The sequence below is a fragment of the Antennarius striatus genome, chromosome 2 (assembly GCF_040054535.1).
Source record: "Antennarius striatus isolate MH-2024 chromosome 2, ASM4005453v1, whole genome shotgun sequence".
Lineage (NCBI taxonomy): Eukaryota > Metazoa > Chordata > Actinopteri > Lophiiformes > Antennariidae > Antennarius > Antennarius striatus.
In genome coordinates, this window is record NC_090777.1 from 22,007,501 (window position 1) to 22,020,000 (window position 12,500).

General features: G+C 42.3%; 1 protein-coding gene across 1 annotated transcript in view; it reads left to right on the forward strand.

The window, feature by feature from the left end:
* fgd1 (FYVE, RhoGEF and PH domain containing 1) overlaps positions 1-11,782 on the forward strand; it is a 17,099-nt gene extending 5,317 nt beyond the window's left edge. Inside the window, exons 3-18 of the mRNA XM_068339923.1 lie at positions 2-194; positions 265-961; positions 1,032-1,121; positions 1,196-1,344; positions 3,108-3,264; positions 3,355-3,493; positions 3,841-3,899; positions 4,468-4,614; positions 4,693-4,785; positions 4,868-4,947; positions 5,126-5,156; positions 5,474-5,575; positions 5,672-5,800; positions 6,017-6,175; positions 6,312-6,458; positions 6,548-11,782. Of these exons, the coding sequence (XP_068196024.1) occupies positions 2-194; positions 265-961; positions 1,032-1,121; positions 1,196-1,344; positions 3,108-3,264; positions 3,355-3,493; positions 3,841-3,899; positions 4,468-4,614; positions 4,693-4,785; positions 4,868-4,947; positions 5,126-5,156; positions 5,474-5,575; positions 5,672-5,800; positions 6,017-6,175; positions 6,312-6,458; positions 6,548-6,823 (2,648 nt within the window). The 3' untranslated portion in view covers positions 6,824-11,782. The remainder of the gene's footprint in view (position 1; positions 195-264; positions 962-1,031; positions 1,122-1,195; positions 1,345-3,107; positions 3,265-3,354; positions 3,494-3,840; positions 3,900-4,467; positions 4,615-4,692; positions 4,786-4,867; positions 4,948-5,125; positions 5,157-5,473; positions 5,576-5,671; positions 5,801-6,016; positions 6,176-6,311; positions 6,459-6,547) is intronic.
* Positions 11,783-12,500: the final 718 nt, after the last annotated feature.

The following is a 12,500-nucleotide window of genomic DNA, read 5'->3' on the forward strand; positions in this document are numbered from 1 at the left end:
GTGCCACCAAAGCCTCCCCACCTCCAGCAACAGGTAGGGGTGTCAAGACCACGCCTCCGAGCTCCTGACAAGCCCCTTCCCCCTCCCCCGCCGTGCAGACCCCTCCCAGCAGACCCCCGTGGTGGCAGAACCCCACCCACCCACACAGATGGCGCCGCGACATGCGTCCTTTCTCTCATCGAGAAGTTTGAGCGGTAAGTTGTGATTGGTTAGACTTAATGATGTCATCTTTACGCCACTTAAACAAAAATTTGTTTTTTGCAGTGAGCAGATTATTGTGGTCCCCGACATCACTGGGGGCTGCCCCCGCCTTCCTGAACCCACTTCTTCCCAACCTTCATCACTACCATCTTCATCACTGCCCCTCCATCCCCATCCTGATGAGGAGCCACTTTCTGAGCCAGCTGATGATCTCACACTGGAGGATGCAGGAGAAGAGGGAGACAGTGACCATGACGATGATGATGATTATGATGACGAAGAGCTGGTGGCGGCGTGTCATGGTGACCATCATCAGAAACGCTTTTCCATGGAATCAGGTTACAGCGCCTCCGAGAAACACCTGGAGGATGACGTGGTTGCTGTGGAGATGAGGGAGCAACAACAGCCACAGCTCGACCAATCAGAGCTGCCCTCAGAGCGTTTGTCCCTCCCATCATCACAGACAGATGGGAAGCTGGCCAATCGGGACAGTGGCATCGATAGCATCAGCTCGCCATCGCACAGTGAGGAGCTTTGCTTTGTCGGGGTTGATGACAGTGGCGTCCCGTACCCGTGCAGCCCCGCCCTCATGCCCCGCCTCTCCAGCTCGTCCTCATACGCAGGGGAGGGCGGAGAGGGGGGAGGAGCCAGGAGGAGGAGGGAGTTATCTGAAGAGGGAGATAGCGACTTGGAAGAGGAGGAGGTGGAGCTCACACTGGTGCTGCCCCCCCTGAAGACAGACAGACAGGACTCAACTGAGGTGAGACAGACACAGACAGACGGAAAGACAGTCACATGACATAAACCATCATCTCTTTCTTTCTGTGCAGCTTTCTGTCCAGCAGAGAGTCTTCAACATTGCTAATGAACTGCTGCACACAGAGACCGCCTACGTCTCTAAGCTCCACCTCCTGGACCAGGTGAGACCCCTGCTCAGAGCCTCTTTGGACCGTGTGTTTTACATGTCTATGACTTGTGACTCTTCCCACTGCAGGTGTTCTGTGCCCGCCTACTGGAGGAGGCTCGCTCTCGCTCCACCTTTCCGTGTGACGTTGTTCAGGGAATCTTCTCCAACATCTGCTCCATCTATTGTTTCCACCAGCAGTTCCTGCTGCCGGCACTGCAGAAACGCATGGATGAGTGGTGAGGAGGACTCAGAGGTGTCGTCATGGCGCTACAAGTCCTGTAGATCAGCCGTCCCCAACCTTTTTTGCTCCACCGACCAGTTTCATCTTCATTTGCTCGATAATCATTAATGATGCCAGGACAGCTGTAATAATAATAATGACGGATTAGATTTATATAGCGCTTTTCTGGACACTCACAGACGCTTTACATTGGATCCATTATTCATTCACTCCTCATTCATACTTGGTGGTGGTAAGCTACGTGTGTAGCCACAGCTGCCCTGGGGCAGACTGACGGAGGCGTGGCTGCCAATCTGCCTACGGCCCCTCCGACCACCACCGGAACAATCACACATATTCACACACCAGCGAGTGCCCCACTGGAGGCAAGGAGGGTAAAATGTCTTGCCCAAGGACACAACAACAAATGACTCAGCGGGAGCGGGGATCGAACCGCCGATCTTAAATCATTGGACGACCCCTGATACCACTGAGCCACGGTAGTCTAATAATAAATCATCTGCAGTGGTTTTATTTTAAAATGCAGACATCAACAGACAATAAACAACCTTTTTTTCATAAATTGATAATCAATATCTCTATAAACACCTGAAGTGTGTTCCATACGTCTGGTCTACTCCGCAGTTTGGTTTGCTTTACCGTCCCTGCAGAAAATCCCGCTTCACAAAGACAGGAGGTTGGAAATGGAAGCAGGGTTTTCCATACTTTTTGGGCGATCTCAGGATAATCTTCCTTGACTTTAATCCAGTACACTGGCGCGGTCATGGGTGCTTAATTTAGGGGTAGCCTGTCACGTGACCGAGACTTGTCAACAGGACAGACGCATGTATTCGTCTGTGCGTCATTCCGCATAAATGTCACTTTTCAAAATAAAACATCTTTCAGATTCCAAAATAAATAAAACGGAAGTAATGTAAATTATTTTTTCTTTCTGTGCGGCCTGGTACCAAATGACCCACGGACTAGTACCTGTCCGTGGCCCGGGGATTTGGGACCACTGCTGTAGATGTACACAAAAATAAAACTCTAGGGTTGAGCATTCAAATACTCTCCTGTAAGAAATTATGTTAAAATTACCCTGGTCAGATGTCAGTCTCTCCAACGCCTTGTTGCTTTACAATCCCTTCATATAGAAAAACGAGTAAAAATTTAAATGGGTCAGCAGACTCTGAATTTTATTGGGCTAAATAAACATTCAAATATCTACACTGGTTACCATTTTGGCATTCATTTTGATTGGGTTCAGAATTTTATGATGGGTGTGTATTGCAGGATTTCTTACAATTGAGGTGGTGATGTCATCTTTAAAGTGGGTGACGTCATCAGTAGAGGGGATGGTCTACAACTGTTCTTTAGATTTCTCTCTCTCCCTCAGTTTTTCATCCACATTTGTCATGTTGACATGAAAAGGTCGTAAAACCTGTGCTGGGTGCTAGTGATGCTAACCTGGAAGCTATCATTTAATATACATTTCCTGCTCAGGGAGGAGCAACAGGACCCCCAACTAACAACCTCATCAGCTCCCACTTTAACTTTGAGCTGATGGAGGAAAGCAGACAGCAGCAGTTTTCTCTCTGGCTCTAATGGTCACATGTTTAACGTTATCCAATCAGATTCTAGATCTCCAAGTGGCTTCTCAGGATGCTGGAGGTGTGTTCATTTTAACACCACCTACAGGCTTTCTGGTACTGGTGCTTCTATAGGGGCTTTCTGTTGATGCTGATTGGCTGATTAATCTTTTTACCAAACTGTGTACAGGGATTCGAACCCTCGGATCGGGGACATCCTTCAGAAGCTGGCTCCATTCCTGAAGATGTATGGCGAGTATGTGAAGAACTTTGACCGGGCCATGGAGCTGGTGAACACCTGGATGGAGAGATCAGCTCAGTTCAAGACCATAATCCAGGATATCCAGGTGTGGACTCTTTGACCCTGCAACTCTGAGTGTTTGTTGCGTGTATGTGTGGTCACGTATGTTGTTGTTGTTGTTGTTGTTGTTGTGTAGAGGGAGGAGCGTTGTGGGAACCTGACACTGCAGCATCACATGTTGGAGCCAGTCCAGAGGATCCCTCGCTATGAGCTGCTGCTGAAAGACTATCTACACCGGCTACCCGAAGACGCCCCGGATTACAGGGACGCACAGAGTATGTAAAACGAGCACACTCAAACATTGATGTCTATGACACATGGAGTTCTTCACATTCTTGAATTGTACTTAAAGAACCAAGCCAACCTGTCTTTCTAGAGCTACAGAGTGACGTTAGCCAGTAAGCCCACAAATGTGACATTAGCTAGTCCAGGTATTCACACTAGCTGGTTAGAAGCCAGCCAACATACACAACAACACTGTTTCACCGTGAAGTTCCAGGATACTGGTTGTAAATAATAATGTTATAGTTCTTACATTCTTAAATGTTTTGGAAGCATCATTAGCTCCTCCTAAATTTTGAGAAAACACTAGATCATGTGACTATCCTGTGTGTCCCCGCAGAATCTCTGGAACTCATCGCCACGGCGGCAGAACACTCCAACGCTGCCATCAGGAAGATGGTGAGTGAAACTCACAGCACAGAAGTGTCGCCTTGAGTCACTAATAACTGACAGTTTGTCACTGAAGTTCTTCTAATCTAATTAAACTTGTTAAATGTGTGACGACCAATAAAATCCGAATGACCTTCATCACATTGATGACATCATGTACTGTGTCATTACCTCAGCTCCTCTATTTCTGATTAATGGAAGTGTTTCTGTGTTAATGTATTGAGTTGACCTGCTTAGAGATAATGAGCTTTATTTTGAAAGGGTCCCACCTTCCTGCTGTTGGGATTGTCTGTTTTCTGTTTTGTTTTCACATCTTTGTTGGTCCCTCAGTCCTTTTCTGTTTATGGATAGTGGTTTTTGCTGCCTCCCTGATGGAGTTGATTCTGTTGTCATGGACACCAGTCCAGACTATTGTTAATTTTATATTCATTGTTTCCCGTTGGTCCTTCATGTGTCTTTAAATATCATGTCAGCCAAAACTCAAAAGCAAGAGGCTGTCTTTATAAATGAATCTATTTATAATTTGCAAGAAAATCTCCAGCAGCAATAAATAAAACATCACCCATCTCTTTGTCAGGAGAGAATGAGGAAGTTGCTGAAGGTGTACGAATTGCTAGGAGGAGAAGAAGACATCGTGAACCCAACCAATGAGCTGATTAAAGAGGGACACATCCTGAAACTGTCCAACAAGAACGGGACATCCCAGGACCGTTACCTGATTCTGGTATTCACCTACTGTATCTGACTGTTGTCATCTGTTGTTGATGAAGCAGCGATTCATGACGTCTGTTCCTCTCTACAGTTTAACGACCGGCTGCTGTACTGTGTCCCCAAGCTGCGCCTCATTGGTCAGAAGTATGGCGTCCGTGCTCGTATAGATGTGGATGGTATGGAGGTGAGACATCATCAGCTGATTGACACCACCTACGGATGTTGATGTGTCCTCTGATGAAAGCTCCACCTGTCTGTCTGTCCAGCTGAAGGAGACCAGCAGTGCTGCTGTTCCCAGGACATTCCTGGTGTCTGGAAAACAGAGATCCCTGGAGCTGCAGGCCAGGTAAGCCAGATCAAACACCCTCTAGATCTGCAGGTAAACATAATCAAACATACAGTGGACCTAAAACTAAATCAAAATGGTTTTACAGTTAATTCTAGAATGGAGGAACATCTTAATGGAACCCAGTCCTCCCAGTAGAGGTAGCTTTCTGATTCATTCTCTGTCTGTGTCTCTGCAGGACGGAGGAGGAAAAGAAGGATTGGATTCAGGTAAACAACATCAGGTTAATCTGTATCCATGACACATATCATTTGTAGCTAACTCTGGCTAAAGTTACACGTTATAGCTGCAGTTCTTCTATTAATGTTGAAGAATTAACAAAAAACTGCTCAGGTTTATTTTATGCTGCTGCCATTCTGGACAAAAAATGTTTTATTTTGTCATGACAGTGAAGGCAGTCAAACATGTCCTGTAGCCTCTCCCCCTAAATATGAATCACATAAGTATTTCGTGTGTATATGTGTGTGTGTGTGTGTGTGTGTGTGTGTGTGTGTGTGTGTGTGTGTGTATGTCTGTGTCCCGTCAGGCTATCCAAGCAACCATTCAGAGACATGAGCAGACGATGGAGAGCTTCAGATATCTGAACTGTTCGCTGCGAGACGAGGACACAATGCCGCCTCACTCTCCGGTAAATCTGATAACTGATGACTGATCAATCAGAGCGTCAAAAAGACGCTGATGACGTTTAACCAGTAGATGGTGCTAACTGGTTTCTGCTTCTCAGAGCTGTGTGGAACTGGGGAAGAGGGCTCCTACTCCCATTAGAGAGAAGGAGGTGACTCTGTGCATGAAATGTCAGGAGCCATTCAACGCCATCACCAAGAGACGACATCACTGTAAAGCCTGCGGACACGTGCGTACTTCAGCATGCCTCCTGATTGGCTGTAGGGCGTCTATTCATATGCCTACTGTTGCTCTTCATAGCATAATAGTTTAACAACTTCTTGGTTTGAAATCTAGCTAGAGTAATATTAGCTCTCTGGCAAAGAGTTTCGGTTGACCTTGAATTGTTCTTGCATGATGTTGGCTATTTTGCTAGTATATAAAACAATGTCATGTTTAAATCCAGGTGGTTTGTGGGAAATGTTCAGAGTTTCGTGCTCGCCTGTCTTATGACAACAACCGAACCAACCGCGTCTGTGTCGACTGCTACACCATGCTGGTGGGGGTGTCGCCTTCGCCTGGCACGCTGTCCAGCTGTAACTCCAGGAGGAAGTCCATTCTGGAGGTAAGTATGACATCACTGTGACATCACAATTCATATGTGTTTGTTGCTCACCTTTTCATGCTTTTCATCAGCTAAAGCTGATAAAAAGCTTGAATGGGAATGAGATGACAGCAATCTCTTCTTCTGGTTTCCATAGAAACAGGCCTCTTTGGCTGCAGAGAACAGTGTGATTTGTAGTTTTCTTCACCACATGGAGAAAGGAGGGGGGCGGGGTTGGCAGAAGGCGTGGTTCGTCATTCCTGAAAATGAGCCGCTGGTGCTTTACATCTATGGCGCGCCACAGGTACACATACCCCGCCCTACATACATAGCTTAGTGTTAGCCTCCTGACTAACAGCTATTAATAACTTTACTCTATTGTTACCTGACCAGGATGTAAAGGCACAGCGCAGCGTGCCTCTGATTGGCTTCGAGGTCTCCCTCCTTGAGTCATGTGACCGCCTGGAGAGGCGCCACGCCTTCAAGATCTCTCAGAGTCACTTGACCCTTTTCTTCAGTGCTGATGGGGAGGAGCTTCAGCAACGATGGATGGATGTTCTGTCCAGGGCTGGAAGGGGGGAGGAGCATCAAATACACCAGCCAATCGTGGAGAGTCTGGAAGAGGAGGGGGAGGAGCTAGCAGTCACAACAGAGGGTGAAGACACGTGATTCTACTGGAAGAGGAAGGATGAAGAGGTTATTACATGAAGATCAGTTGTTACTGGAAATCAGTACCAGACTAGTTACCCATTAGTACACAATCTCTATGTATTTGAAGTTGTGTGGTTCATCTGCATGATTCCTGTAAACACAACATGGTGTTACCACCTTATTTTTCACCTGTGCAATGACTTATTGTAGTGGGCGGAGCCTCACAGGAATTTTTACTGAACGAGGACAGCATCATTCAGAAATCTGACCCAATATTGGACATACCAGCAGCCTGAAGCTCTCTGATTGGATGTTTCCTGGACCTCAACCAATCATACAGCGCACTGGTCTACCGTCTTCATCATACACCATTAAATTGGTGCTTCATACTGGGTAATTCACCAAAAAGGTTAAAGGAAACATGAGACACATATAAACTAATGTAAACTTCTAGTTAACTGTCAGATTACATTATCATTTTTCACCTGGCTTTTATCAGAACATCTAGAAATAGCTGAACAGATTCCCTGATCCCCTAATCTGGAAGGACAATGACAAAACTCTTGTATCTACTCAATTAATTATTCAGAGGTCATAAATGAGAAAAATATGGACTTCTTAAATCTCAGACACATGCAGAAGGTCTCACACACAGTCCAGGTTTGTACAGTGAAACATCCAGATCCCAGTGAAATGGTCCAGGTTCATACAATGAACTAGTCCAGGTTTGTACAATGAAAGAGTCCAGGTCTATACAATGTAACAGTCCAAGTTCACATAGTAAAAAAACTTTACATTAAAGCAGCTAGCCTCCCGATATATACTGTATATAAACCCTGCTAGGGTTTTTTAAAATAATTTGGTCTTCCCTGTGGATGCTCAAGCACAAACAACAAATATAACAGTGGCACCTCTGCAGACAGAGTTGCAGCTAACGTTAGCTTGTCTGCAGCCACTGATTATTTGTAAAACATTGACCACACCATGAAAAATGAAAACAAGTGAGACATCAACTATTTTATGACAAAAATGAAATTAGCTTTTATGATGAAATGCTGTTGCAGATAATTGGGCTTTTTAACATTGCCTTTTTACTTGCATTAATCTCAACATTCTGCCAGCCACAGACTCCATCTGAACTTCCCTAGCAGAATGCTAATTAGTAGCTAATCATTCACAGATTTTTAGTCTGAAACCTGATGATGAAATAAGTATTACATGAATTGCGGATAACTGTGGTAGTGACAACAGCATGGACATGTGATGCCATTGTTTCTTCTTCCAACTGTGCTTCGCCAGAAAAAGAAGAGATTAAAGATCGTTCATGTTTTTGAAACCCAACAACAGGAATGAAGAAAATGTCCAGAGATTTTTAAAATGTCAAAAAAGACTTTTTAGATGCACTTTTTTAAAAATTCCTAAACTTGCCCTGAACTGAAAAGTCAAAAGATTCCTTTGACCCCTCACTGCTGCTCTCTGACATCCAAAGCTACCAATCTAATCACCCGTCTGGAGAAGAACTGTGTTTCCCAGCAGCCTCTGCTCTGGACTGGTTTTACCTGAAGCCCCCCTGCTGTAAAGCATCACTGGGAATCATGAAAATCCACTGAGTGGTTCATGATGACCCAAATCACACAGAGATTTGTAGAATCGTCTGTTTAGCGTTTGATATTATCAAAAGTTAAAATGAGTGAAGTGTTTAAACGACTATTTAAAAATGCAAACAAGCAGGAAGCAGGTGATATCAATGAGATTAGAGATGTGATTGTTATGAAAACTGTAATTGATAATTTTTGATGTGTTTCTATGACTTTAATTTATGCTAAATTATCTTCCAGTTCAAGGCTGAAAATTTTCTAGCGTAAAAAATTAATCCAGAGAAATGATAGAATAAAAGTGCTACAGTAAGAAAGTTTATAATTTGTATATCATTTGAAATGTATATATGAATATCAGTAAAAGTTATGGTGTATGTTAAAATTTTTAGCACCGGAAATTTTTCAGTCAGTCTCTCAACTTTGTGACAGAAAACATCAAATACTACAACTCAAAATTTAAAAACAAATCTTGTTGAATTGTTTGGTGACAGTGAAACTGACTTGATGCACAAAGTCTCTTTTTAATTTGTGCCATTTTTAAATTTACAGCAGTCTTTTTGAAATTTATTTTGTGTTTTTTGGTGTCAGTGAGCTTCAACTGTGATCTGGGAGAATATTGGGTGTCTGTCTGTGTGGTGATGTCATAACATCATCACTTGTTTGTTTTTTTTCTTTTTAATTTTTTTTTGTGTGTGTGTGATGTAAAAAGTTAAAGAGATATTCCCAGGAAGATGGAGATCTGGAAAGTTTCAGATTGGAACCAGTGTCTAGACTGGACTGGGAATGTCTCCAAGTGATGGTTTCTGGAAATGACTCCAGTGATTAGACTGAGCCCATCTGAGCCCAGTATTTCTGTCTCTGTAAGTTAAACACCCACAAAGTGTTTTGGTAGTAAAACAGTAAAGTATTAATATAATTATTGTTATTCTAATGAATCTATAATGAACTGAAGACACAAACTTCTTGTTTATTCCGTGTTCCCAATTCTGGGTTGTTTTTGCTGTTTGCTTGAAGCAAGAAGAAAACAAAAGGTTTTTGTAAATATAATTTATTTTCCTGTGACTTGTTGGTCATGTAACTCTGTTATGGTTAAAGGTTATGCTCACTGTTCCCCCCAAACAGCCGGAGCCGAACAGACTGTTTAGATTTCAGTGGTGGCCATCTTGTGTCCACAGCTAACAGGGTAAATACTAAAGGAACATCCTGGTATTTGTATAAATCCTCTTCTTGTCTGTCTGTGTGTCCATTTCAGACATCAAACCACGGAGTAATCCTGTTAAACATCACAAAACAAGCTGACACTACTGTCTAACATACTGCCCTCATTTCAGTGTTTAGCTTGGTATTAGCCAAGATTGACAATAGATATAGTTTGTACTACAAGCACAAGTTATTTTAAACTAAACAGTGAGCGTTAAGTTTGTGCTTTATGAAAGAAGTTACTTCTACAGGCAGTTAGCAGTAGCTTCATCTGGGGCTTTAACTCTATTAGCCTGTCTCAATGCAGCAACTGTTGGTCAGCACACCAGCAAATGATTCAGAAGTGTTGGTAGATTGGCACTAAAAACTTGGGAATATTAGCTTCTTGTGTTTTCTAAGTCAGCTTGGGGTTTGGAGCTTTAAAATATGCTAATCCACCTCTCTAAATGTTATGTTATATGCTTATCTGCAGTTGTAATTTAAAAACCAGCAGCTATACTTCAATGTGTTGTTGTCTAGCTTAGCATTAAATACCATCAAAAGGTTTGGAGGTGTTAAAAATGTTAGAGGTACAATTTTATTTGTACATGCTAACATGAGGGTTGCATTCTTTCAAAATTGAGAAATAAGAAACTGCCTTGAGTCTTTTGCTAGCTAACAAAACCATTCTTTGAAAGGAAACTTGTTCAGTGTTTTGATTGGGTCACCAACAGGACAAGTACAGTACAGGTAGTGGAAATATATTGTGCTAAAGCCAGTCTGTCACTCTGCATCCAGGCTTGTGCTAAGCAAGGCTAAACACATCCTGAACTGGACACACACATATGCAAAAAGTTAATATCCACCTATAACACTCTGGGATTTAATTTTTTTAATTTTTTTTTATTTTTAGCTTTTTCTTTTTAGCTGCTTCAATGGTGCTCAGTCTGTTTGAGGCTCTGGTTGTCACTTTGTGTTTTTGATGTCCGTAAGCGAACTCCAGTGGTGCATTATTCACAAATTCCAGTGGCGAGTAATCGTCTCTTCCATCAGTAGGAATGGAAGGAAAAGGCCAGTAACTCAGCCATTTCTTCATCATCATCAGCTGTATTGATGTGGTGAAGAAAGATTTTAACTTTTAATTTTTTGTGTTAATTATTTTACTTTTATTTCTATTAAGACTTGTGTGGTTCTTCCTGGTCCAAACCAGTTCAACAGTGGTGTGTTGTATCAGTCCAGTGTGCACAGAGCTGGTGAAATTGTTATCTAATAGAGATCATCACAGATCTGCATGATTTGTTTTATTCCACCTACAAACCTGTGTCTCGCTTTTCTAATGCGATGATTTGATTATTCTTGCGTAACTCATCCCAGTGACGTGAGTAAACTTAAATGATGTCCACATGTAGCTGTGATTAGCTTATTCTCCAGTACTACGGCACTGTTCTATTGGCGTACGGACATCTGAGTCTCAACTCTGACTCAAAGCTCTCTATGGTTAGATCTGGCTTAGTTTAATCTGGTTCTCTCTGGCTAGTGTTGGAACCGGTTCTTTTTCATTACATCTAGTTCTCTCTGGTTGTGTTTGGATCTGAGAATGGTCTGATGTCCAGTTCCTGTCTATAATTTCATATTTATTTAACTTTCAATACAATTTATTATCATAGTTTATCGTTATCTTCTTTTGATGATGCTGTTTTTCTAACCTCACACGTCAAGTGCTCAGTGTTGGCTTCTGTTACTATGGAGGCAGTATTAAAGCATGAAACAAATTATGTTAGCGTTAGCTGAATGCTATCATTGTATCTCATTTGCTACAGTAGCCACCGGATTTCTGGTACAGCATGTTCTCACAGGAACTAGCAAGTCATCACAAATGCTGGCTTCGTAGTATTGTTACCATAGCAACCACTGGATTCTAGTTGCCATAACACATGCCATCGTCTCTGTGAGTGTGACAGCAGCACGGTTCTGTATTCTTCTTGTAACTCTGGTATGTTGTTGTTTCTGGCTATGGAGTCCAGGTTGTTGAGTATTACTGAGTATTGACTGATTACAGATTATTGGTTAGTGGCTGGCCACTGCCTTCCATCCTGTCCATGTCTGTTTCCCTTCATGCCCTTCTGTAAGAAAATACAATGCGAAATGTTTATGAGGTTATAAAGGAAATAAAAGTTGACAATATGACTATCTGAAAATATTCTGTCACTATGCCTGTTATTTCATTCAGGAACTTTATTGACACTTATTGATAACTATTTTCCTGTATCTAGAGAATACAGAAAAATACATGATTGATTTTAATGTTCTTGTAAATGTCTGTTTACCCATCTATTTTCTTGGATGATTGCAATTGTCTCATCTACAGTTGCTTATCTGCCTTAAGGATCACGGTTCTGCTGAAGCCTATTTCAGCTTGCTACAGGCGAATGGTGGGGTGCACCCTAGTTGAGACGCCAGCTCTCCACGAGGCTTCTTGAAAATCTACTTCCGAACATTCTTAATTTTGCATTTGGTATATTTTAATTTGTAAATGTCAGATTCAGATAAAATCTACACAGGTGCGATTTGATAAGTATATTGTATTAATTAAACATAAAAGGAGAAATTTTATATACACATATGATCTACCAAGGTAGTTTTTACGATGAACGGTTCAAAGTTTCTTAAATGAAGATTGAAATGATGAAGTCGTCAATTCAGACCAGCTCCTCTGTTACAGGACATTAAAACGCTAAGAACATATCAGCAGGTCAACAATTTTAAATTGTTTAAATTAAGTCATAAACGTTAAAATGACGAGTAATTTTCCCGTTTTATTTTCTTTTTTGACTGTTCTCGTGTTTCTATTTTCTCTTTCGCGTCTTATGACCGGAAAACCACAAACTCCTTCCTCCCACCTACTTCCGGTCTTCTGA